The sequence below is a fragment of the Ptychodera flava genome, chromosome 15, assembly GCF_041260155.1.
Source record: "Ptychodera flava strain L36383 chromosome 15, AS_Pfla_20210202, whole genome shotgun sequence".
In the NCBI taxonomy this organism is placed as follows: Eukaryota; Metazoa; Hemichordata; class Enteropneusta; family Ptychoderidae; genus Ptychodera; species Ptychodera flava.
The window spans coordinates 39,511,195-39,536,746 of record NC_091942.1 but is presented as its reverse complement, the minus strand read 5'-3'; the positions used below and the strand labels follow the sequence as shown (position 1 = coordinate 39,536,746).

The window sequence follows — 25,552 nt, the reverse complement described above, 5'->3', positions numbered from 1 at the left end:
TTGCCAAGCCCAAAATAAAATAAGAAAATGAGATCTTTGGTAAATTGAAAATTGGGAAAACGGAAATAGTGCATTGTTGGAAATAGAGTTTGTCAGGGGGGAATTTGAATGGCCTCAAAGTGCCGTCACGGCAGTAGGCCCATACACCTAAGTCTTATTTTCTATATTTCAATCTCAGACCAATAATTTAAATTTAAAAATCGGCCTTAAAGTTAATAATCAAGATGCTGAAACCACTTGAAAATTGAAAATTAGCACCATTTCGAGTTTCTTTTTTGAAGACGCAAATTGGTTAATTGGTTGGCCTAAATGTGCCACGGATTCTACATTCGGCCACAGTCACTTGTGATATATTCCGCTCTCGGACTATGCGCCCCATAGACGTCTAAACGTGTGTACATAGGCTATATGCCTGAGAAACACCAGGCACTATGTACACACATCTATTGGCGCATAGTCCGAGAGCGGAATAGATCACAAGCACAGTTGCGAGTGCAGTGATACATGGCGGCCGGCCGGCCGCCGCGGCCCGCGGCGGCCGCTATGTATCACTACACTCGCAACTGTGATCACAAGCGACTGTGATTTGGTTGCACACCTGCTATCGTGGAGCGTTGATCCAGGTAGGGTAGGTCCATAGACTTTAAAAACGGATCCGTTTTGAAAGTCTATGGTAGGTAGCAGATCACGGGCGTTACACATACGGCTTCCCACCACAGCCGACGCCGGTAACACACAGCCACAGGCGCCCCTTAGCTGGGCAGTCTGCTAAATAGATCGATTTTCGGCTTGATCTATCGATCCCGTAGTCGATATGCCTGCCACTCACGTGAGTATTTAGGTTGCAGTGGCGGGGATATCGACCACGGGATCGATAGATCGAACCGAAAATCGATCGACTTAGCAGACTACCCACCTAATATACAAGGCGCGCCTGTGCACATAGCTCTGCATGGCAGGGCTGTGTGTTACCGGCGTTACACGGCCTCCCACCACAGGGCCGAGTAACGCCGGTAACACACAGCCCTGCCCATGCAGAGCTACTGTGCACACAGCCCTGCCACGCAGATCTACACAGTAATAATAGCTCTGCGTACGATGCTGTACAGGCTACTATATATGAGGGCAGATGCCATGCCTCTGCATGCATGTATGTGAAATGTATTGAATGTATATTGACAGTGAAGTTGTCATGGCGACTAACATGTGACTTGCTGATGTAGACATGGTAGATGTCTGTGTGTCTTCGACCTGTCGTCTGTACTGTGGGCCTGTATGTTAATCCAGTTGCAGTGTTGTACATCTGAAAATCGGACAATTGTTCTCTTGAACGACAGCAAATGTATATGTTTATCAACAAGGACACAGTGGCGATATAATCCGCCCAATAGCAACCCTTGAAAACAGAATGACAGTGAGATTGTAAACTGAGTGAGGACAAGTTGTCAGTGATATCGGTTCGGTCTCTCAACTCCGTCACGGTCAACTTCATGCAGCTGCAGTCTTCTGGCGTCGATTTTGTCCATCTTTGATTTGTACAGGTGGCCGTAGGTTACAACACCGACAACAGTCTTCAAATCGCAGAGAATTGGAAGAGATAGCTGTACACAACAGTCTTCAAATCGCTGAGAATTGGAAGAGATAGCTGTACGTTTCAGTGGTTCACGTCGCACTCCATTATGAATAAAAAACAAGACTTGGATGTGGATTCCGTGATTACATTGCTGTTGTCTGTGAAAGATACACCGGGCAAACAAGTAAGATCACTTCCTTTTGTCATTTTTGAGCAGTTTGTGTACACAGCGACTCATGCTGAATATTACATTTACGTGAAATTAATTAAGTTGCTCTTCAGGAGTCCTTTATTAATCAAGACGAGAAGTAGTAAAACTGAGGTGATAATAAGCTGGGCAATGTTTATATTCTCATCAAGGACCCTGACTCTTCAGAACGCATTTCACATGTCTGAACTGGTTTTATTCAAAGTTGGTACAAGCACATTGTCATTGACCTATGCATGGAGGTAGTAGGAGAGTCCTACTACGTCCATGACCTATGCATGTGGATTTGTTTCAGGATACGATTGTATATGACCATTTTGTTTCGCTTTTTTCATGTCCAGAGCCATAACTCAGGCTCATATCAACCGTCTTTATTCAAAATGGTACAAGGACAGTGAATTATGTCATACAGTGATTCTGCTACTGAAGTATATGCTTGGGACATATATGTCCTAAATCGAGAAAAATCTTTAAAACAATCCCATAATCCTTTATGGTCACTCTTTTACCTAATCGCAGCGTTTGTGTCAGAGAATATTGTTTTTAAGGTGGAGACCCACCTTCGCAGATACTTATCTTTGGCTAAGCCAAATTCATGTGCCGAGTGCCGCGTGCCATGCGCTGCGTGCTGCGAGCCCAGAGACCAGCTATTGGTCTGATGTTTGCTGGACGGCCATCATGGGAGGAAAGTGTACAGCAAAAATATCAAGTAACCAGGATGACCTTTGACCTGAATTTAACTTATTTGCCAGTATATTACTAATACTAGTGCAACAGCCTTTCTATTCGGAGGATGAGGCGTCACATCATGAATTAGTAAATATTTGTCAAATAAAATATTATAGCATGTACAGGGACAGCATAAGAATTAGGGAGAGTTACTTTTCTCAGCATCATTTTGAAAAATTTGCCCTCCCTCCCTATAATTTTTTTCCAGTTCCTTACCGGCCAGCACATGTTGAATTCGTGAACACGCCTATCACAGGTCACTACTTTATGCACGTACAAGGCATCTATTAAATGTGATTTAACTGTGAAGATGAATTGATAAAGTCAATTAGAGTGAAAATGCACCTATTTCTAGCTTAAAGGCGGAGCCTCCGTTTAAAAGGACGTGAAGCTATGGTGGCCTTTATTGTGTAAGTGGACACCAAACAGGCAACACGCGGGCACACGCTCCAGAAAATGCCACTTTCTAGTTTTCCCTGGCCGCAAAAACGTAGACAGACTGCCAAGCAGTCAGTGCAAAGTTGCCGCTGATCAAATTCTGTGGTTATATTCAAAGTCTAACGCGACTGGAAGACAATTTTTTAGGAAATTCGAGTGTTTGTGGTGGGGAATCAATGACCGTTGGCGATTTGAACCGACCGTCAATCAAACGCTTGTATAAACTCTGTTTGCAGGATTAGCAAAAGGTGACAAAAGGTTGAGATCAGTTTGTGTAATTAATGTTATAGAAATCAAACATAGTACTGGCCAAGTGTTTGACTGGGAGGAGAACTCCACTAATGCGAAAACCTGGGATTGAAAAGTGCGGCTTTAACATGCTATCATGTATCGTGAACTTTGCCTCCAGGGAAAGACACTTATTTTTTTATCCACTTGCCCTTCGGGCAAGTGGGGGGGGGTTCAGTTCACTTGCCCGAATTGGAAAACCACCTGCCCAGTATAATTTACGTGTTTGAAAAAAGCTAAAACATTGGTTTTTCATTTCACACACTTTATTTTGAAAATTATCATGTTATCATGAGAAAATGTCAGACATTCTCATAGGGTTCTCCTCACACTTCTAAGAGTGCTGGATGGCTCATTTATATTAAATTAATTATTAAAGCCACACTAGCAGTATCATTTAGCATTCTTTATGTGATTTTACTTCTGAACTAAAACAAGTTTTTGGGAATGTGCTCTTTGAGGGGTTGGAATACAAGTATTGCTAATTGCCCAGTGAGACTGCATGTGCAATTTTGAACAAGAAAAATAATAAATGTGTGCCCAAACGTAAAATGGCACCCCATGCAAATATAGCAAAAACAGTGTACACCGTGCATATATGCATTTGAATATTCATGGAAACAACAGAGTAGTCCAATGTAATGCATACTGTTGAATGTTTTCAACTGGGACAAGAATGCTTTGTTTTCTTTGTAGTATGGTGGGAAATCAAAATAATGGTTAAAATGTAAATTTACTTGTCCAATTTTTCACTAAAGAATGTTTTGTAAAGCAGTAAAAGACTATATCCTGTAAATGGGTAGAATTTAAAGAAAACCAGAGAAAATAGGAAGCCTTTTTTAGGTCAACAAATTTCAAGATTTACAGCTAGTGGGGCTTTCATATTCATAGAAAAAATTCTAACAGTTCATATGTTTGTATGTTTACTTTCTTGGGGGCTTAATGTACAAATAGTAACAGCCATTTTAATTGTACTTTCAAAGTATTTTTGCAGTTAAAAGTTTTAACTTATCTATAGAGAAAGAAAAAAATTTGTAGCTATAAAGGAATGTTTTGAAGCTTCTGAAAAATAATGTACTTCTTTGTCATGTTTTTACTGCGCTGACATCATACACAAGCCCTATGAAGTTTGGATTACCATTGCACTATACCAGTATCCAATGTTTTTTCTAATAACCTAGGTGGTCTTTTTAATGCTCATGCGCAGACTAAATAAAATCTAAACCAACAACCTAATGCGTCGGTGGTTTTAAATGTGTCATGAAAGCTGAATTTCTCGATGTCAAACTCGCTCCAATTGCTTCTTGACAGTCATTTTAGAATGGGAAAATTCACAAACAGAGAGCTTGGTCGCCACGGACAAGTAACTTTTGGCTTATTGACCTGAAAATAAAGTCAGTGTTCATTTAAAATTCAAAGACTGGACCCGTTGACACCACAGCTGACTTTCATTGCATGCGGTCTTGCCACGATGCCACTCACTGTCACTCAACAAGTTAACATTGAAGAGTACATTTCAGTAAAACTCCCTTTTTTGTGGTGATTTTTCACCACTGGTCTTTATTTTTACATCATTATAAACGTTCATACAAAGAACAAAAACCGCTGTGTGTTCTGTTTTTACGGTATCGACATATTGTGAGACGCCGTAACCTCACAGTCAATGCAATGAACTTTGGTGAACGTACGCTCCACCAGCTGAACAGCTTTTTCATATGCAAAATCAGCGTATGGTATTTAACCGGTGGTATTGTTTGAACTGCATTTTATTGAAAGCGATTACATGATTCTTTTCGTCAACTCTTCATGCAATTTTATGAAAAATCTTATGGAAATGTTAACAATGACATAATATGATTAATTTTCGGTGTTTAAGTCCGTGTTCCCTTACCAGAAAATCGCTCTCGTGAATTCGATTTCTAGGTATTATTTTTTCACTTGTCCCCTCGGGCAAGTGGCATCGGAGGTTCACTTGCCCGAACGCGACTTTCACTTAGCCCGGGCAATCGTCAACCCTTAGTGTCTTTCCCTGGCCTCTGGGCTCGACTCGCAGCACGCGGCGCTTGGCACGTGAATTAGGCTCACCCCTTATCTTTCACGCGATTTTTCACCATATTTCAAAACCTGCTTGCAGAGTTTGTTTTGCTCAAAAATGTGTTTTTGAGTTTTTTCACTTTAAAAAGTGTAAGTAAGAGAGGGTGATGGCCATTGGTGAACCGTTTACTGCAATCGATAGCAGGGTAAGGTGTGTAAAAAATTTGTGTTTGCACAATTAGCCTTGAAAGTGAGAAGTGGATGCTGACAATGAATTTACAATGTCGTACATACCGATAAAGCCGAAGTACATTCAGACGCCATGTTGCGTACACTAGCTTTTACGTTCGGTACAGTATGTTGAAGTACGAACACAGTCCACCGTGAACACGGCATGGAGCTAAAAACAGACAGCTCCATGAACATGGTTTCCGACCTCAGAGCAGCAGTTTATAGTGCAGGGCTAACTTAGTTTGTGTTGTGCCAGGTTATAACCCATCGTTAGAAATATAACATCAGATAATATCTGGTATCTAAAACGATTTTGTAATAGTAAGATAAAATTAGCAGTTGGCGAAAAACTGAAATAAATCGATTCTGACACGAAACTTGAACAATTCTAAAAGCGACTTGTTTTGGCTTCGCGTGTACGTAAAACAGATGTGAATCTGTGACCACGCTTATAACTAAATGCGTCATTCTAAAATCATGATGGTGAAGTTTTGTACAAGTAATGAAATATGTGAACTTCAGTCAAACAGCGTATTCTCTGATATGTTGGAACGAGCATTTGTTGTTCTTTGGTGGCGACTGTCCGTTGAACTACTAAAATAACTATGATAGACAGACCAGCAGCCTGCTGTTTTTCAGCATGATTGAGTTCATCCGCAGGAAAAAGTAGTTGCTGATTAGAAAACAGCACACTCGTGGTTGTTTAATTTTTTTCAAAATCATGGAAATTATTCTATTATTTTTAGTCGTGTCCGTGGGGACTTATAGGTTTGGTCAAGTCTGTGCAATTGCGTGCGTCTTTCTGTGCGTCCGTCTGTTCACGCAGATATCTCAGAGATGCCTGGAGCGATTTCATTCAAACTTGGTACAAGGATTACTTCATATGTCATACATATGCACGTTGATTTGTATTGTGATATGATCCAATATGGCCGCCATGTGGCCATTTTTTGCTCACGTTTACACATGTGAGCATATGTCGCAGCGATGTCTGTCTGTCTGTCTGTCAGTCTGTGTCTGTCTGTCTGTTGGTCCGATATCTCAAAATGATCAGAATCAAATCTGGTACATACCGTAGATTCAGTTAGCAAATGGCAAGAACTAATTAGTTTTGATGGGTGTGGCTTGTATACTTTTTGCTCATTTGCATAATTAACGATTTTAGTAAAAACAGAGATACATTAAAAACGACTACACACAATTTGATGAGATTCGCTACAACACCAAGATATATCAGCAGTGGGAACCATTAACCAGAGGAAACACTGTCCAGTAACTTTTATGATGACTGATACCTGAAAGTGTGCATACATGTATGTATATTATTATTTTCTCGTGTCTATTTATAGACAGAGAAGGTATTAGAGTTGAAAACCAGTATGCTGGTGTCAACTACTTCCGTCTGTCAATACTTCCGTCTGTCAAGATCCGTTGACGTTATGCCATTGTGATGGGTCATATCATAAACTGGTGGGGGTGTTCATGGTTCAGGTTGAGGTGTAGGAGAACGATTTGAGCTGTGACAAAAATCAAAAGGGACTTAGTGGCATAAGCAACAGTGTTACATGTAAGCCTTTCTCCAAGGTTCTTAGTGGACTACGATCTATTACAGACTACTGAGCTGACTTTAGGGGTACTCACTTTGTGTTTGCTCACCCTGTGTGCGCTAGTGTTTGGTACTGAGTTGCGTGGATATCCCCTTATGGCCTCACGTGATATGGGCCTGTTGCATAATCTGCAGATGATCATATGCCTCGGAGTCTGAAAACGGTCGTTGTGTAAGCCTGTCGGCATTTTCCTTGCATTTTTTCTCATTTAATTTTGCAAAATATCGGCGAGTACCTCAATATTTCAAGATAACTCTTTCTTCCCAATCGTTTCCTTGAGTTTCAGAGTCATATGAACGAAAATGAGTGAAAGTTTTAGACAGGAAAATCGGACGTCGGCCATGTTCAATGTTTACAGTACAATCAGAAGTTTATGTGGAGGAAATAACTAACAAACACTATTCATGATGCCCGCCCTCTAGAGGCAGACCTTCCTATATGAAGTACAACATTTGATGCTTATGGAAAGCTTGACCACACAAAGGAGCATTTTAACTTTTAGAAAATGACAAATTGAATAAGAAGCTATTCTGAAATGTCAAATACTGAGAAAAATGCGCAAATATTCAAAATAAACAGTTTAACTGACTGGTCAGCTATAACAATGAAAATGTTTATGATCAAAAGTTTTTGAGATGCGCACATTTTAACAAATACAGAAATTATTAACATTATAAATATAAGACCAAACTATTTTTTCAGGGATGGGACAGATTGGAAATGAGGGGTGAAAGACAAAGGCACTCCTATTGCTGCATGTGGATGCAGCCACACCATTTCATTTACAGCATACTTATTCACTGTGTTGTGTTCAAGTTCCATATTGTACTGACTGTCATACAAGGATAACATAAGCAAATCAAATCAAATTAGAAAAGGATCAATGCTGTTGTGTGGATTTCGCTGAACACGGCTGATTTTAATATTTCGCCCTACATAATTGGTATCCAGCAAAGGCATATTTTGATGTAAAGTCAAAATTAACACTACATTGCTGACAATATATGTTACCGTTTCTGCATGAACTTTTCTTTTTTAAATTATAGAAAGTACTTCGAACAGATTAACAATTATCGTGATGTCAACCCATGATTTTACATCACAAAGACTGTAATTCTGCTAATTTTTTTATTTTTCAGTCATTTTATAAATTTTGCACTGCACAAGATGATTGAACAAATTGCAATGTTTGAATTTGTAAACTCAAAGAATAAAAATCCTTTGGTCACAGATTAAATTATTTTTTGAAAAGAAATTTACTCTTGAACACTTTAGCATATATTCTTTACACAATCATGTATTTCAAGGAAAATATGCCTATTTAAAACAGTAATTTCTTCACTTTCAATTTCTTTTGAATACTATGACAATTATCAACCATGAGGTTTTACAAACACAAGACCAAATAAGCGTTTTTCATCATTTCCACAGGACTCTTTGGAATATCCCTTAAAAACAGTTAAAAGTGACTTAAAATGTTCATTTGGTATACATTTAATTTACGGATGCCAGGTTGTGTATTTCACTTGCACTCAGGTCATTAGGGAAGTGCATCATTACTATTTTGGACTGTTAATTCTTATTTCTGAATTATTTAACCTTTTTTCCACACTGAACTACATTTAGGCAGTTTATACTGTAGCTTAGAATTTTTTTTGATTGATGTATTTAATCATCTTTTGGGTTCATATCTCACCTCATGCCCCTACATCATCAACTATTTACCAATAACTCCATGCCAACAACCAATTACCTGACCTGGCCACACATTAGAGAAGGTACAGCGTCATTGACGGATATTTTTATTTTTTGCTGTAGGTGCAGCTACCTGAAACACAGATCCGCCAGCTATGCCAAATATCTAGACAGTGTTTTCTTGATCAGCCTATGCTCATAGAGTTGGAATCCCCTGTCAACATAGTTGGCGATATACATGGTCAGTACGATGATTTATTAAGACACTTTGAGCAATGTGGATATCCCCCTGCAGCAAATTACCTACTGCTTGGAGATTATGTTGATAGGTAAGTCAAGGATATTTTGCAATGAACAATGCGACTCAGGTTCACAGGTCAATTTTAACAATTTTTTTTTATTTCAAATTTCGAACCCCTGACACATGGCCTTTCTTTTGGCGAAAAGTGTTGGGTCACATTGTACCTGGAAATTCCTGAAATATTACTGAAATGGCAAACTATCAGCTACACTGCGTGCCATTATTTCCCTTTTGTCTTAACGGTCGTGGATTACCAACCACGATATCTTTGGTAAACACGCAGAGATTATGTATAGTCTTCGGGGTATAGTGCTCACGCACTATCTTCAACGCTATTCTTTGCTATGCTGAGCGCTCTCAACTCTGCTGGTATCAGTATGGCAAACACATCCAGTAGACCAAAACCAGCGCTGGTGCTCAGCACCATTGAAAAAGCAGCGAGGGCCACAAAAGCGAACCTGAAATAGACGGCAACGTGCGCAAAGGTTGATTTTTGCTATAAGAGGATTATTTAACACAAGGCAAACATATACTCAGATTTAGCAAGATTTGCTCAGAAAATTTTAGCAAGGATTTTGTGTGTTCATGCTCCCCGGAACTTCATTAACTATCTGAAAGATATGTGTATACTGCATACGACGACAGCCCATATCAATGACTGACCAGACAATGATTGGTCTGGTCAGCATTAATTGACTTCGCTTCTGTTTTTATTTTTTCCGGCTCTATTATACATTGGTGAGATTAGTTGTACATAGAATTTCAACTTACGATGAATTGGTGACAAAATATAGTCAGTCATCCAAAGTTTGATTAAAAAGTAGCCACGCAAAAAAATCTTTGAAAAAGTTATGCGTGTGCTGGTATTTGGCAAGTCAAGTGCAACCTCCCGAATACGTGACTCCACTGTAGACTAGTTGATACTGGGTCTCTTGGAATATGCTGTCAATGACAGCTGCACTGTTCTACGCTATGGCATGAGTATGCTATTATTAGTTCCAGAGACTAGCTCTGGAACTACCTTAGTTTTTGCTCACTTCTTTCTTTCTTTCTTTCTTTCTTTCTTTATTTCTCTCGTATTACTACCATAGAACATGCTATATATAAAAATTTTACCTTCATTACCCAGAATGCATTGTGACACGCTTATGACGTCATCGCTCAGTTCGGAGGGTTCACGGGCATTTCTCGTTTGTTTATTTATTTATTTTTTATTTTGCATTGCACAAATATCAAATTGCGTTCAGCTATTAATAATTCTAGCTTTCTTTCGCTTTGTTTTTTGTTGCTTTTTAGTCAAATACAGAATTGTTTTTACTAGTTTTGATAACTTCTAAAAGAATTTGTAATCTATACACCTTCACACATCGAACCGATATTGTATCACAGTCGAAGTTTCAAAATATGTCTTTCACTGTAGAGTTGTTATCCAAAACACATATCCAGAAGAGTCCCACAGAGCAGTCAAACGAAATGATAATTGCTTCAAACGAATGAAATTGCATGAAAGAATGAAAATCAACAGCACATGGCAGACGTGATTTAAAACAATAGCGCTTGTGAATGGGACTATTCTATTTGAGTAACGGGGACGGAGAGCACAGAACTGTAAAAGTACTAGAAAAACGTGCCGTTTTTCTCACAATTTTAGCAACTGTAACGACCCTTTATTCCTTACTTACCTTTCCATAATTGAACTAAACGAGATTTAGGGGCTTATACACACAGTGTACACTTTGCTGGGAATGAGCAGGGGTTTACACTCTGATGGGCACAGTAAAACAATGTAACAGCCATAGGTTCAAGGACTTTCACGGAGAGACACAATGACAAAGAGTGTCTAAAATTGCTGAGACTAGTTTTAACCCTTTGCACCCTGACCCCCTGGTACTCTATGACGTCATCGGACATTTCTGTCCGAGCCGGATTCAAAGGGTTAAGAACATACAATATCTGGTCATTGGTATACTGCTGTGCATCGAAACAACAAGTGTAGGCCAATAGCTTCAAAATTTTATGGGAGAGACACCACAACTGAGACCGACAGTAGTGGCACAACAAATTATTCCGAATTTTGCGTGCGTGTTTAATACAGACATCTCTGTAGGTGATTCTGGTTTCTCAATCAAATCCAAAGTCGGACATTGACAAAATTGACATAAAAATATGTCAGAAAAGTTTTAAACTAACTGATTCATCTCCTTTGATATCCTCTGAGCTACATGTAAACAATCAGGAAAGACTGACATTGATGTCTCCCGGACCCCCAACCATACAGTGTGGCTGTACGTGCTCAAATATTTCTTCACCGTTTCGCAAAATATCTAGTCAACTGGGCGCATGGGCCACGTCTTTGAATGTTGGTCAAAACTAATGACAGTATAGGTCAGGATATAACATAGGTGAAAGTAAGATTGAATATGGAAGACGAACATGCTTTCATCGATTGACAAAAATGAGAAGGAACAACTTAGTAAATATCGAACTATAAAGGGGAGATCAAGACTGCCATGATTAATCAACTGGGATCAAAATATATATTTCGATCAACAGACTTACACAACCAGAGAGAGCATTTTATTCAGCTTTAAAATAAGTCACCGCCTTTCCTATAATAACACCCCGTTTGCGTTTCGATCTACTCTGCTCTGTCCCCAGTCGGTATGGGTGTCCAGGTTTCGCCTGTCGTACTGACTCATACATTGTAATAATATTTCTTCAGTTATTTTTTCATCGTTCCGCATAAGATACAGCATCTCTTTTGGTGGAAAAGGCAAATCAATGTTTAGAAGGAAAGTCACTGGAGATTAGGATATTATATCTAGGTGAAATTAGAATGGAATATTGAAGATGAAAAGACTTTTATCAGTCGACAAAAATTGCCATAAACCGAGAATTGAGATTGTCTATGATTTATTAATTGGGAACAAAAATATTCGATTACGTCATTAAAACAACCAGAAAGAGCATTTTCTTCAGCTTGAAAAAACAAGTCGTCGTCTTACTCTTTCCTTGACACTGTCCCCATTTGCATTTGAAAATATTAGTCTGTTCCCAGTCGGTAAGAACGCATGGCGCGGCAGCGTCGGCTGTATTTACCGACATGTAACATTGATTTTTCCTCAGCAATTTTTTTCAGCGTTCGCAAAAGATTTCGCAAACTTGTCCTTTTAGTGCACGGGGCACATCTGTCTATGTGTTTTAGGAACAAGCAACATGTGGTTTAGAACATAATATCTGTCAAATGAGGAAGGGATATTGATTCACACACAGAAAGAGTCTATAAGTTTCAATCGACACGGGATGGTAAGAATTCGGAAAAGACAATGAGAAAGGGAGAAAGTAGGTAATTTATTCTAATTTTCTTCGATATACCGATAGATGAGAAAATAGTGGCTAAACCAGAGACTAGAGGGTTGGTACTTCACACACACTGAAACTTCACGCATATTTCAAAAGCGGCGACTGAGATCCGGCTCACTAAAATTACTGAGGTTTCCCACTCAGCGAAAATAATCATGTCACCCAATGAAAACCAATCTGAAAGCTGTTTACAAAGCCCTTTGTGGTTCTTATTTCTGCGTTTTTGTCTAACCCGTGGTTCATCGTATTCGTAACGCTGTTGTTTTCGATGTCTTGAAATGTCGTTCATTCACCAACTGAAGGAATTTTTTGAAGGGTATGTAATTCGGTCGAATTAATAGGGATTGAGAAAGTCCAAGTTTACGTCGGTGGTTGAGTTGAAAGGGGCAAAATAAAATTATGTTTTGCGAAAAAAATAGGGTGGTCGAATTAATAGGGTGGTCGAATTGATAGGGTTTTTATGGTACCTTAGCTGGACTCTATACAGTTATATGTATATCATGAAGATATCTTGAATTTTGTATTTTTGGTGAATTTTTTGGTTATTTTTCTCATTTTAAGTAAAACTTCTTCTTCTCTGAAACCGTTGACCCAATTGCTCTCAAATTTGGTTGAATATTTGCAAGGGTGTTACCCTTCTAATTTGTTGAAATTACGAAAGAATTCGCAAACTCTTGTTTTCGGGCAATTTTGTTATTTTTCGTCAAAAAATCATAAATATCTTTTTTCTTTAAAACCGCTGGACAGACAGCTTTTATATTTGGTGTACAGATGCCCAGGGATGACAACAGTAGAATATGTGGAAATTGTCCTGAAATATGCAAATTTTTATTTTTAAGACAATTTTGTCATTGTTGGTGAAGAAAACATATTTTTAGACAAATTTGTCATTTTTGGTGAAGAAAACTTGTTCTCAAAAACTACTTGTCAGATAGCTTTGTAATTTGGCATAAAAGTCCCAAAGGATGTTATTAGTTATATAAATCTTCTGCTCAAAGTGTTGCATTACGGGAAAGCTCCATTAACTTAGGAATACCCTACTTCCCTATGTGGATCAATTTCACAGACCTGCCTTTCCTAAAATGGCACCAGCTGGATTAGATACACATAACAATGGAACATTCACACCTTAAGAGATTAAAAGTCTTCTGTTTGTCACCTGAGTTGGTCAGGCAAGCACTCGGGTTTCAGGTATTGAAACGTGAAGGCAAGGATATCTCAACTCACAAGTCAGCTATCCAACGCGGAGATCTTGCTAAATTGATGGAATCAGGTGTTTGTCGATGGATACGCCTCTAGCCTTGTTACGCAAAGTTTGGTTTGACATCATGGCTCGTTTCTGCCGCAGGGGTCGTGAAGGGCTTTGTGAAATGACAAAATCATCCCTCGTGTTTGAGCATGATGACATATATCGGCGCTGAGTTCGTAAGAATGGCGTACAACGAAAAAAATAAAAATCATCAGGGCACCTTGATTCCGCGAGATCATGTGGCTGAAGAAAAACGTATGTACGCTCAACCGGGCAGCGCAAAGTGTCCTGTGAGAGCTCTAAAATTGTATCTGTCAAAGCTACACCCCAAGCAGACCGCCATGTTCCAGCGTCCGCTCACTTTCATCCATCACAGTGCTCCTATCTGGTATTATAACGCGCCTTTGGGATCCAAAAAATTTGGAGAAATGATGAAGGATATCAGTAAAGCTGCTAATCTATCGATGGTTTACACAAACCACTGTTTGCAGGCAACCGCTGCCTCTATTCTAGCGGGTCAAACTGTGAGTACACACCTCATCATGAAAGTTACCAGTCACCAGAACGAGGAGTCTGTAAAACACTACGTCACCGGCGCAACAGCGGATCAACGCAGAAGTTTGTTAGGGACCCTTTTCTCGGCCACGACTGGAGAAAAATCGAGCTTACCTCGTGCCAGAAGCATCTTCTCTGAGAAAATTCCTAGCACCGATGTCCCGATCCCGGAGCGTACCCAAACTACTCCAAGAGCAACGGGCAACCAAGTCGGCGATTACAGTATTCCCGCGTTGTTTCAGTATTGCACTGTCAATGTCAATACGATTCAAGTCGAGAACAATTACAGTGCAAGCAAGATGTAACACTGACAATAACATCATCCAACTGACTAAAAATCGAATTTGAAAGCGTCCAACAAAATAAAACGAGAGTTTAGAGCTCGTCAGAACGGTCGTTTTCATGGTGGCGTGACCACACCGCAATGTCTATCGATAAAATTTTGCCGTGGCGACGCTATGTTGTTAAGAGTTTTGTTACATTGTTTCAAGTTTTAAAGTGCAGAAGTTGTGTTTTTTCAGTGACCTTACATTGTAATTAATTACCTTGTAATTAAAGTACCCATTAACAAGTGGGGACTGTGTCATTGTCATTGACTCGTTTCATGTACAGAGCCATAACTCATGCATATCTCAACCGATTTTATTCAAAATTGGTACAAGGACATTGACCTATGTTATGCATATGCACATTGATTTGCTTTACGATAAGATTGAATATGGCTGCTTGGTGACCATTTTGTTACGATTTTTTCATGTCCGGAACCATAACTCAGACATGTATCAAGTGATTTTATTCAAAGTTGGTACAAGGACATTGACTTATATGTGCATTGCTTTGTTTCACGATATGATCCAATATGGGCACATGGTGGCAATTTTGTTATGGTTTTTTCATGTCGAGAACCATAACTCTGGCAAGACTCAACTGATTTTATTCAATGGACATTGACTTATGTCATACATATGCATGTTGATTTTTAGCTCATATTTGGTATGTATATAAATACCAAAAAGAGCTTATATGATGAGTCGATGGCATCTGTATGTCTGTATGTATGTATGTGGGTATGTATGTGCGGATGTATGTCCATCACACGCAAAGGCTCCCATACTGCTACCATCTCAGTATTTGGTGTACAGGAAGATGTAGGTGTTGAGATGTGACGTTGTTTAAATGAACACGTCAGTGTCAAAAATGTGCAAATGAGGTAAGAAAAAAGGAAATTCTGCAAATGTTCAGGAGTGGTGGCATGCCAGCATGCTACTCCAATGACCTTGAGTCATTTCCTGTCATCGTTTATGAACTGTCACATATTAACAGACCTGCTCAAACTAAGGGACAGACCATTAGATCTTAGGAGGGGGGTGGTCACAATGAAATTGTGAACATTTTTTTTTTACAATTTTAAATTTCTAAAAAAAAATTTTTTCCAAATGAGAAAAGTTGTGCTAATTTTTTTTTTCTGAGTAAATTTTCAGATTTATAATTTTTTTTAGTTTGACGCTGTCTTAGAATACAATGTACATCCATATCACTTGCACAAATAAGATTGCATGCTGTATCTACAACATACATATGGCCCAGTGATTTATATTGCTGATAGATTTCGCGAAATGTTGCAGATCATCTTTTGACAAGCTGAGAAGCTGTTTGCAAAAAATGTGGTGAAATTTCAATATTTGTGATTTTAGGACAAGTTTTGCCCTTTTTTGGTCAAAACATCTATTTCTCTGTAGCAGCGTGTCCACCTTTTGTCAACTTGTTTTTCTGGTTTAAATATTTCTTGTATTTTTTTCTGGTTGTACTGTGCAGAAATCATCGTCATAACATCAACGTAGAATTTTCCTGCACTGAACAGATAGAAACAACATTTATTGTTGATCTTTGGTACCTATACTGGTATGTACCAATTCTGATCAAATGTGAGCGACACCGTATAATTGCGGTATTTTTTAGACAGTAAGATCAATATGGCTGCGTGGCGGTGATTTTGTTACAATTTTCTCATGTACAGAGCCATAACTCAGACATATTTCCACCATCACTCAAAGTTGGTACAAGGACATTGACCTATTTCATACATATGCTCGTCAATTTGTTTCACGGCATGTAGCAGTATCATGTCTATTATGGAGGTTTTGTAATTAGGCTGATATGTCAAGAAATACTGCATCAAATTTCATGAAACTTGGTACAGATGTTGAGCTCACATTGCTTTAACAGTGAAAAAGACATTTATCAGTGTCAAGTTAATTAATTTATAATTGCATATGTAATGAACTTTCGTAATTAGAGTGATATATCCACAAATACTGCGTCAAATTTGATGAAACTTGATACAGATGTTGATCTCATAGTGTTCTAAATACTGCATCAGACTTTATGAAATATGGTACTGGTGATAATCTGTTATTGTTAGGATAGTATGCAAAAATGTTTAGCAACATCCTGTTGATTAATTCCTAGTTGACTCATTTAATGACCTTTTGTAATTAGGATGGCAGCCTACATTGATTTTATGTTTTTATCAACATAGAAATAAAATAAGAAAATAAATAAATTCTTTACTATACACACTATAACCCAAACGGGATTCGAACCCCCACACACTCACAGCAACATCGCCTAGCTGCTAGGCCTCACACAAAACCAGTCGGCTACCGTTTCCAACCCAAAAGAGTTGGTCACAGCAACCGACTTAGATGTTACAATCCTGTGCGCGACCGAGCAACACAGTGTGCATGGAGCAGACGACACACAGACACAGTACAAACACACATATAGTAATCGGAAAAGCACGAAACTTTTTACTGAGCTATCAGACAGACTCGGGGACAAGTAAATATCCACCAGCAGAAACTGTCCACTCAGGTTAAAGAAATAAATTCTTTACTATACACACTAGAACTCATTCTTGGCCATTGAGCGCCATCTGCATCAAAGTATTTTTATCACAGACCTAATTAATGAAGAGGACTCTATCCTCTCTGAGGACTTGTAATCAAAGTTCCCATTAACAAGTGGGGACTGTGACATCAATGATGTCTTGTTTTAAATATTACAACGGAGCTATATCCCCAACTTGGTCACTTGTTCAAGCACTTGCAACTAAGTAATCAGCAGAAGGGATCAACAACCCAAAAAAACAATTGATCAAGTAGGTATTAGGGGGCATGTGATCCATGACTTGTACGTGTTATAGCTGAACTTACGGTAAAACATATTTGTCAGAATAACCATAGCTTATGTATTTCTTGCAGAGGGAAGCGAAGTCTGGAGACAATCTGCCTTGTATTGGCGTACAAAATAAAGTATCCTAACAATTTTTTTCTTCTGCGAGGAAATCATGAATGTGCCAGTATCAACAGGTAAGTTGTTCAGTCTAATTTTGTATTTCCCCTTTGCAATCAGGAATTTGTAGGGTCTGTGCTTGTGTGTCCAACAATATATTTATCACTGATGTCAGTGACATGGAACTTATCTAGTTATACTAGGTTGATGTTTGGCAGCGTCCGTTGTCCAGCGTCAAGAGTCCAGCTGTCGTGTCCTGATATACCCTACCGGACAGAAGTAAGTTGACTACTTCACACGGTTTTCGACGGTATTTTATCATAATTAATTCAGGTAAACATTGTTATCGGACATTATGTACCGCGGATGAGTTATAATCTTCAGGCGAACAAGGAACGTGTACTCTGAGCAAAAACGATATTGCATGTACTTCAACATAGTGTGTTGCTTGTGAACAGTAAGTGTGAGCGCCACCTACGGTTCATCATCGTAGACGTGAATTTCTCAGAACCACCTCCCCAATCAAATGACGGACAGAGCCATGTGTTGAATAGTGCAAGTTTGAAACGCTAGTGCCTTTTGTTATATTGCAAATATCTTGAATGGCCGATGTAGAATTAAGAATACAAACTTTTCATCCGTACAGAACATAGACTAATTATTTTGTTTTGTCTATAGTGCATGTCATGCAATGTTCATTATAACTCATGTTTTATTCTTATTTGTAACATGCTGCATTTTTTTCAAATAAACTTCAGACTTTTAAAGAAAATCTACCTTATTTAGTTCTTTTAGATGGGTAACAGATTTTCGTTCCATCAGCAACTGATGACATCGACTATAGCGTGTAAACAGTACAGGCTGTATGGTGTGTGTGAGGTTATATTGCATGATATAAATTGCCGAGAAATTCACTCTTGAGACCCCCTTTACTAAGTGATAAAAAGCCTCTCATCATAATGATGAAGGAAACGAGGCAAGTTCAAGAAAACGCAACAAAGGAAACAACCTATTATTTTTATGGGCCCTGATTTCCAACATCATAGTCACATTACATACTTTGACCAAGGTTTCTAACCACATGTAGACAACCAAAGCACGTCGGAAATAACATTGATAAGATTGTTAACATACCCCGTGTGCCGTCTTTGTTTGCCTGGGCTAAACTGGTGACGCACCCAATGTGAATTCAGTGTTTTGCCCATAATTCATGATAGCAGAGGGCTGAAGAATCAGTTTACGGTCGATGTTGCGTTTCCTCCGACGTCTGCATTGCATGACCATTCAACTCTCTATTGACCTACTTACTCATTTCAGGGTCAGTAACAAACTATGTAAAATAGTTTTATAAACGGACCCGATTTTAAGTTTCATATTTCCACCAGTACTGTATCATTCAAAGTTGGCACAAGGACATTGCCCTATGTCATACATATGCACATCAATTTGTTTAACGGCATGTTGCAGTATCATGTCAATTATTAGGGGCCCAAGCCTACCGGCTGGGCCCCTATTGGTTTTATTAGCTCCGCTGTCAGTGACGCGGAGCTTATCAAATAGGTTGATTTTCCGTCGTCGTCGTCCGTCAACAATTGCCTTCTCCTCTGAAACGCAATTCCAATTGCTTTGAAATTTTATATGCAGTTCACTTGGGGTGACCTCCAGTGTGCCCGCTAAGCCAATTTGACGCGTCATGACGCAGAACTAACCTTCCTGACGCATTGAAATTACAAGTAATTTGACGCGTCACTGACGCAGCCGTAGAAAGCCTGTCCATGTAAAAGAATGTTCAGTTGATTCATCGTTTACAAAGAGAGCATGTTTCCCCATGGTTTCTGATCGAAAAAATATGAGAATTCATCGTTTCTATTGGTCTCCACATCGACAGTACGCGCCGATAATGGCTTGCCTCGCTGTTACGATCAAGGGGACAGGGCGCGGCCATTGTTGTTTTGATTGTCCTCTCGTTTACTCGCGCGAGAGTATGAGGAAGCGAGAAATACCACATGGCGATAGATGGCGCTTTCCCAGATAATATAGCAGACTAGATAATATGGCTTCTCGCGCGAAATTTCGAAAGGTAGCAGACGACCATCAGAGAAAAATTACTTTATTTACTAATCCAGTTAATCGTAGTGTGACAGAAGCACTACAAAGTCGCAACAATGTGGCCGAAACGGTAGTTTCCGATGCAGAAGTGGCAAAAAGAAGAAATTTTTTGGAGAGGTGGAAGCAGGAGCAGCATTTAGGGCACTTTCAACATGACAAAGAGAAAGACATTGTGATTTGCCAGTAAGTTATATAATGAAAAATTATTACTTTAATTCTTTAAGTACTTAAGTATTTTTTAATTTCATTTTCATTTATTTATAATATTTAATTTTGTTTATATTTTTATTTTTTATTTTTAAGTTTGCGGCCATATACTGAAAATAGTTTCACTCACTCTGTGAAAACTCTAGGACTTAAAAGTAAATTTTGTGATATAAATTTCATTTAATGATGTGTATACAATTAATTATAAAGGGAAATATTACGATATGTATTCTCCATCTCTCAATTGTTAATTTTTAAAAAAACTTTCAATTTTCTATGCTATTCTTCCATTTATCTAATTAATCAAAAAGCATGATACAAATTGTTTATTTTTTTATAAATGTTCATTCACATTCAATTTGCTTTTACTTTAGGGTTTGTAAGGAAGCAGGAATGCCAAATGAATATGCTACAGGCAAAACAAGACCACTCACTGGTTGGCGCAAAGAATATCTTGAAAGACATGTTGAACGGAATAATCCTTCAAGTGACCATGCAGTGGCTCTGCTCAAGTTGAAATCTGCAGACATGAGTGTGTTTGAAAAATCACGACTGAGAAGTTCTAAGGAGCAAACTATAAAGCTGATTCGGAATGTACTGTGGCTGGTGAAAGAGGGTGTGCCTATTACCCGAAAAGCAATGACCCTACACAGGTTTGTTTAAAATTTGAATAAATTTGTAGCCCTGTATAATAATCGCAATCATACCAATCAATAATCCAATAACACTAGGTCAAAATTTGTAAGACAATAGTTGTAAACATAGACACAAAACAGCACAGAACAGACAGTAAATAGACGGTACAAAAACAAAGTCAAATTCATGAAAGAAAGATATATGGACCTCTGGCCAAAAGACCAAGAAGTGAGTCAGGTGTTTCGAAAATAGTAAGCGCATCCTGCCCCACATGTGGCACCCGCCATATATCAATCTGTAAGTCAGATAGGTAGTGGTCACTAACTAAGGCCCCATGTCACCGATGCCATCAGTGATCATTTGTCGAAGAGAGATATTGTATGTATCTACCAGCTTGCGATACCTGCCAAAAAAGCGTTTGAATGTAGAGACAAGTCTTGCTCTTGTAGCCCTGTATAATGTTGTTCAATATTGTACAGTTTTTGCCCATGACAGTCATACTGACAATACTTTTGATATCTATAACCCTAGATTAGTTGAGCTTCAAGGCTGTAATATAGGGAAAAGCCATCGATCCAAAAACTATGGATGGGAATTTTTAGAGGCTATAAATGATGTTATAGCAAAACAACAGCTTAGCAGAATCAAGAAAGCTCCATTCTACTGTCTGATTGCTGATGAATCTACAGATGTTAGTGTGTTGAAAAACTTGGCAGTGCACATTAAGTACAGAGAAGGTGTAAGTAGAGACTTGAATCACAATGTTAAAGTTACTAAAATTTTGCTTGATGCCCTCCTACAAGATATAATTTTGTCTTTGAAACACACAAACTCAAAAAAAAAAAAATTAAAACAAGTTTGCACCAAAATCTGAAAGATTCGGTCAAATTAAGTTCAGAGCTTTGATCAAGGCCTCACCTTTTTGTTTGAAAATGGAGATGTCACATGAGTAAGTAATTTTGATCTGTTAAGTAACAGTAACTGCAACTATTGATAATATTTCATTGTTTTTGTTCCTGCAATTAAAGTATGCTTAGAGATATGCCTGGATATTCAGCTTATTGGCGTAGCCTGTTGTAGAAACTGTATGATTAAAAGGTGTCTTCAGGTGTGTACTTTTAAAGATCAATATTCATAATGTATATTATGAGCCTATAGGCTGTATTGTCCAGCTGAATACTTTGTGTTTCATAAAGAGCAAGAAACAGTTGTTGCTACACAACATAATACTGAAAAGAACACCAATAGTTATAGCTATGATGAAGACAAGAAATATGTGGAAAAAAGGAATATGTGTAAAAGGTTTTCAGAATGTCCACTTGTAAAATAATGCTTCACTTTACTTTAAGTATATAAATTTAGTAAAAGTGTGCCATTCATTGTCTACTTTCTATAGCGTGAGATCCGAGTTGAGTTTCTGAAGCTTCTGGAGCTGCAATCATGTGATGCTCATGGTATATACACCACTTTGAAGTCATACTTGGTATCCACTGGCATTCAACTGAGTAAACTTGCTATGTTCACTGCTGATGGTGCTGAAGTCATGCAGGGAAAGAAGAATGGAGTCATTTCTCTATTCAAGGTAATTACTTTTCCATTTTACATCAGGCAAGCAAAAACAGGCAGATGGTTTGTACCTGGTAAACATCTGAGATAAAACGATGAACAATGGGTGACGGTCCCCTTTTTGTTGCAGGCAACAGACTCTGAAATTTGCATGGAGCAGCATTGTTGCACACACAGAGAAGCACTGGCAGTCTCTCATGCATACACTGGCGTCAAATACTTCACTAAATTGGAAGGAACATTAAAAGCTATATATGCTTATTTTGCAAGGTAACTTTATCCACTATCATTGTATCAATTCATTTTCTATCACATTCACGTCCACATTTACCAAAGGGTACAACCCATATCTATTTTATGGAATGCAAACTGTAATTCTACATTATTTTGGTGACTTGTAACATTGTAGAATGCAGAGCATTGCATTTGTCAATCACATTCATCTTATATCCCTATTTAATTGCTATTATTTCAGTGAAGCCCAAACCATTTTGAAAAGAGAAATTACTCCATAATTACTTTTCTGTATGAATGTAGCACCATCCTAGTGAACATTGCAAATTTTCTTGGCTAAATGCCACTTGATATCAAGTAAGACTTCAGACTGGTGTGTACACCGGGAACATCACTGACAACAAATGAAAATCTTTTATGTTATTTTATCTTTCTGTACTCTATTTTTCGAGGTCATCAACCAGGCAATGGAAATTGAAAGCTGTGTATGAAGTTTTGAACATGAAATTTGTTAAGATCAAGAGAATCCATGAAATCAGGTGGCTGGCAAGAGGAAAGGCTGTGACTGCAGTGATAAATGGATATGAAGCCTTGGTGGTGTATTTTGGTGAGGAGGCATCTAAGGATGCTGATCCAACAGCTGCAGGAATATACAAACAACTATGTGAAAGGAGGTACGAACAATTTAAAAATATTGAAACTTTTAATAATTTGAAAAAAAGTTTTATTCCTATTTTTAAATCATTTTGACAATTTTTACACCAGGTTTCTTCTGTCTCTGTTCTTCTTGGGAGATCTGTTGGGAGAGCTGGACTCACTGAACCGTGGTCTTCAAACAACCAAGCTACATCCATGTCAAGTTCTACCAAAGGTCACCGGTCTCAGGAACAAGCTGTCAGACATGTATCTTGAGGAGCCCAGCAAAATCAGCTGGGGTCCACAAGTACTGCAACTCAAAGAAGATCTGGAGAGAAATAAGTATGAAGGTCTTCATAAAACAAGTACAGATGAGGAGTCTTTCATTGGAGATGTACAAGATCTAGTTAGTAATTGTTTCCGAAGTATTTTACAGTAATTCAAAATTAGTGCAGTTTTTAGAAGTGTACAGACTTTAACCTCAAAATATCATACTCATCATACTCAAAAGAGTTTTACTGGAGTATCACAAGTTGTAACTATGCTCTTGGAATTAATTTCATCATCATGTAAATAGATAATACCCAAGGTACACACTCAAAATTCTCTCAGATGTATAAATTCTGTCATTTTAGGTTAAGAGAGTTACAGAGAACTTGGACTCCAGGTTCACAGAAAAGGATACCATGAAGGCTTTTGGAATATTCCATCCAGACAAAATACCAAATGGAAATCTACTGAAGTATGGCGAAGACAGTATTAAGCAGCTGCATGGCAAGTACAAGAGCAAACTCCCTGGTGATATCAATGACCTTATGACTGAATGGGATGCCTTTAAGTACAGTGAGCTACAGGAACTGTCCAATTTCAATGTTGAACAAGTATGTGAAAATTGCAATTTTTTTAATTCTTAATGACATTATGATCCAATTCAATATGTATACCAGTATGTATTTACCACTCAACTAACTTCCTTATTTGCTTAACATTTCAGGTATGCATAAGTCTGACTGGTCTTCAACACCAATACCCAAATTTATGTGTTTTGGCAGAAATCTACCTGGTGTTTCAGGACAGCAGTGTTCCTGCTGAGCAGCTGTTCAGCATGCAGAATGACACAAAGACAAAGAAAAGGAACCAACTTACCAGCGACACTCTTGACAAACTATTGCGTTGCAAAATCCTGTGTGGTTCATTGGAGGATTTTCCATATGAGGATGCGTTTACTTCGTGGCGGACCAAGAGCAGGAGATACATGGAGAAAGATGATGTTCCAGTTGCAAGTGATTCCAGTTCGGACAGTGATTGATGATGATGACTATTGGTCATATATGTAGTACCTGTACTACATATCTTGAATTGCATTAACCATGCGTTGAAATAAATGATTTATTCAAAGTTATTCCATCATGACTCATGCTTTGTATTTAATATATAGTGTTCTTGACCATATAGCATTAATTACAGTACACAGTTTGGTAGGCTGGAGGTGGAAATTTTTTCAAAATCACACCAAAAATTTGATCAAAAATATTTTTATAATCTTGGATAATTTCACACTCAAATATCATCAGAATGCATCTCCAGCCATCTAGAAATGAAAATTTTCCTGGGGGAGACCCCCCAGACCCCCCTTGTGAGAGGGGACACCTCCCTCTCACACCTCTCCCCCCGCGCTTCACTTCGTGAAGCGCCGCGTCGCGCTGGAGCGCGACGCAAATCCGTGACTCACAACAAATCATGCTTTCTTTAATATGACTCAAAAAAATTTTTTTTGCCTTTTCTCAGAGGGCACACTGGTGACCTCACCTAAGTTTGTTGAAATTGTGGTGAAATTTGCATATTTGAATTTTTGGGGCATTTTTTGGTGTTTTTGGTAAAAAATTTTCTTCTCTGAAACCGCTTGTCCGATTGCTTTGAAATTTGATATGCAGTTTACTTTGGGTGACTTCAGTCAGATTTGTTCACATTGTGTTGACATTTGCATATTTGTATTTTTAAGGCAATTTTTGCCATTTTTGGTAAAAAAATCTTTAAAAATCTTCTTCTTCAAAACTACCGGTCAGATAGCTTTGATATTTGGTACATATGTCCCTAGGGATGATCTATTTGAGATTTGTTCAAATTGTGCAGAAATATGCAAATTTGCATTTTTAAAGCAATTTTTGCCATTTTTGGTCAAAAAATGTATTTCTCAGAAAGTACTGGTCTGATAGCTTTGAAACTTGGTATACAGGTTTCTACAGATGAACTTAATGATATTTATTGAAATTATGATGAAATCTGCAATTTTGTATTTTTGGGGCAATTTTTGCCATTTTTGGTCAAAAAATGTGTATTTCCAAAACTACTTATCTGATAGCTTTGAAATTTAGTATACTGGTTCCTACAGATCACCTTAATGATATTTATTGAAATTATGATGAAATCTGCAGTTTTGTATTTTTGGGGCAATTTTTGCCATTTTTGGTCAAAAAATGTGTATTTCCAAAACTACTCTTCTGATAGCTTTGAAATTTGGTCTACAGGTTTCTTTGGTGAACTAAATGATATTTATTGAAGTTATGACGAAATCTGCAATTTTGAATTTTTGGGGCAA

The 25,552-nt window shown here is 38.2% G+C and overlaps 2 protein-coding genes across 3 annotated transcripts in view; both read left to right on the top strand.

Annotated features, from left to right (window-relative positions):
* Positions 1–1,094: 1,094 nt before the first annotated feature.
* Positions 1,095–25,552, top strand: part of LOC139152165 (serine/threonine-protein phosphatase PP1-alpha-like) — a 118,945-nt gene continuing 94,487 nt past the window's right edge. The window contains exons 1-3 of one of the 2 annotated variants that reach the window (XM_070725285.1): positions 1,095–1,757; positions 8,927–9,132; positions 17,535–17,642. In XM_070725285.1, the coding sequence (XP_070581386.1) occupies positions 1,680–1,757; positions 8,927–9,132; positions 17,535–17,642 (392 nt within the window). In that variant the 5' untranslated portion in view covers positions 1,095–1,679. The remainder of the gene's footprint in view (positions 1,758–8,926; positions 9,133–17,534; positions 17,643–25,552) is intronic. The other variant, XM_070725286.1, reaches the window with a different exon arrangement.
* On the top strand, positions 19,487–24,355 carry LOC139152164 (E3 SUMO-protein ligase KIAA1586-like). The gene is made up of 9 exons (XM_070725284.1): positions 19,487–19,857; positions 20,256–20,534; positions 21,049–21,256; positions 21,914–22,099; positions 22,214–22,353; positions 22,770–22,991; positions 23,083–23,359; positions 23,589–23,834; positions 23,948–24,355. The coding sequence occupies exons 1-9, from the start codon at positions 19,619–19,621 to the stop codon at positions 24,260–24,262; spliced, it is 2,112 nt and encodes a 703-aa protein (XP_070581385.1). The 5' UTR covers positions 19,487–19,618; the 3' UTR covers positions 24,263–24,355.

Coding starts and splice junctions, on each gene's coding strand:
- LOC139152164 (XM_070725284.1), top strand. CDS start 19,619: ATGGCTTCTCGCGCGAAATTTCGAAAGGTAGCAGACGACCATCAGAGA. Junction 19,858..20,255: donor AAAGACATTGTGATTTGCCA/GTAAGTTATATA, acceptor CTTTTACTTTAG/GGTTTGTAAGGAAGCAGGAA. Junction 20,535..21,048: donor AAAGCAATGACCCTACACAG/GTTTGTTTAAAA, acceptor CTATAACCCTAG/ATTAGTTGAGCTTCAAGGCT.